Source organism: Fulmarus glacialis, unplaced genomic scaffold (assembly GCF_000690835.1).
Source record: "Fulmarus glacialis isolate BGI_N327 unplaced genomic scaffold, ASM69083v1 scaffold37808, whole genome shotgun sequence".
NCBI classification, from domain to species: Eukaryota; Metazoa; Chordata; class Aves; order Procellariiformes; family Procellariidae; genus Fulmarus; species Fulmarus glacialis.
Window position 1 is genome coordinate 509 of NW_009226964.1, and position 756 is coordinate 1264.

The window sequence follows — 756 nt, forward strand, 5'->3', positions numbered from 1 at the left end:
CTGGCCGCCTGGGCCGTGCCGGCCATCAAGACGATCACCATCCTGGCCTTGGGGCAGGTGGACGGGGACGTGCTCAGCGGTGTCTGCTTTGTGGGCATCAACAATGTGGACGCCCTGCGGGGCTTCGTGCTGGCTCCCTTGTTCGTCTACCTGTTCATCGGCACCTCCTTCCTGCTGGCCGGCTTCGTGTCCCTCTTCAGGATCCGGACCATCATGAAGCACGATGGCACCAAAACGGAAAAGCTGGAGAAGCTCATGGTGAGGATAGGCATCTTCAGTGTCCTCTACACAGTGCCGGCCACCATCGTCATTGCCTGCTATTTTTATGAGCAAGCTTTTAGGGAACAGTGGGAGAGGAGCTGGGTCACGCAGAGCTGTAAGAGCTACGCCATCCCCTGCCCCAACAACCACAGCAGCCACCACCCGCCCATGAGCCCCGACTTCACCGTCTTCATGATCAAGTATCTCATGACCTTAATCGTGGGCATCACCTCGGGCTTCTGGATCTGGTCTGGGAAAACCCTGAACTCCTGGAGGAAGTTTTACACCAGGCTCACCAACAGCAAGCAGGGCGAGACCACCGTCTGAGACCCCTACCCACCGGGCCAGGGGGATGGCGGGTGGCTGGAGGACCGGGGCTCTGCCTTGGGAAGCAGCTCCTTATCCAGCCCGGGCAAACTTTGGGGACCGCGAGTTGCTTCCGCAGGCAGCGGGGAGCGGAGGACGAGCCAGGTGGGGACCCCTGTGCCTGGGACC

At 60.8% G+C, this 756-nt stretch overlaps 1 protein-coding gene across 1 annotated transcript in view; it reads left to right on the forward strand.

The window, feature by feature from the left end:
• Positions 1-708, forward strand: part of LOC104080561 (frizzled-1) — a gene marked incomplete at its 5' end in the record, with an annotated part of 1210 nt that extends 502 nt beyond the window's left edge. Inside the window, one exon of the mRNA XM_009582983.1 lies at positions 1-708. Coding sequence (XP_009581278.1) covers positions 1-588 — 588 coding nt within the window.
• Between the last annotated feature and the right edge of the window lie 48 nt (positions 709-756).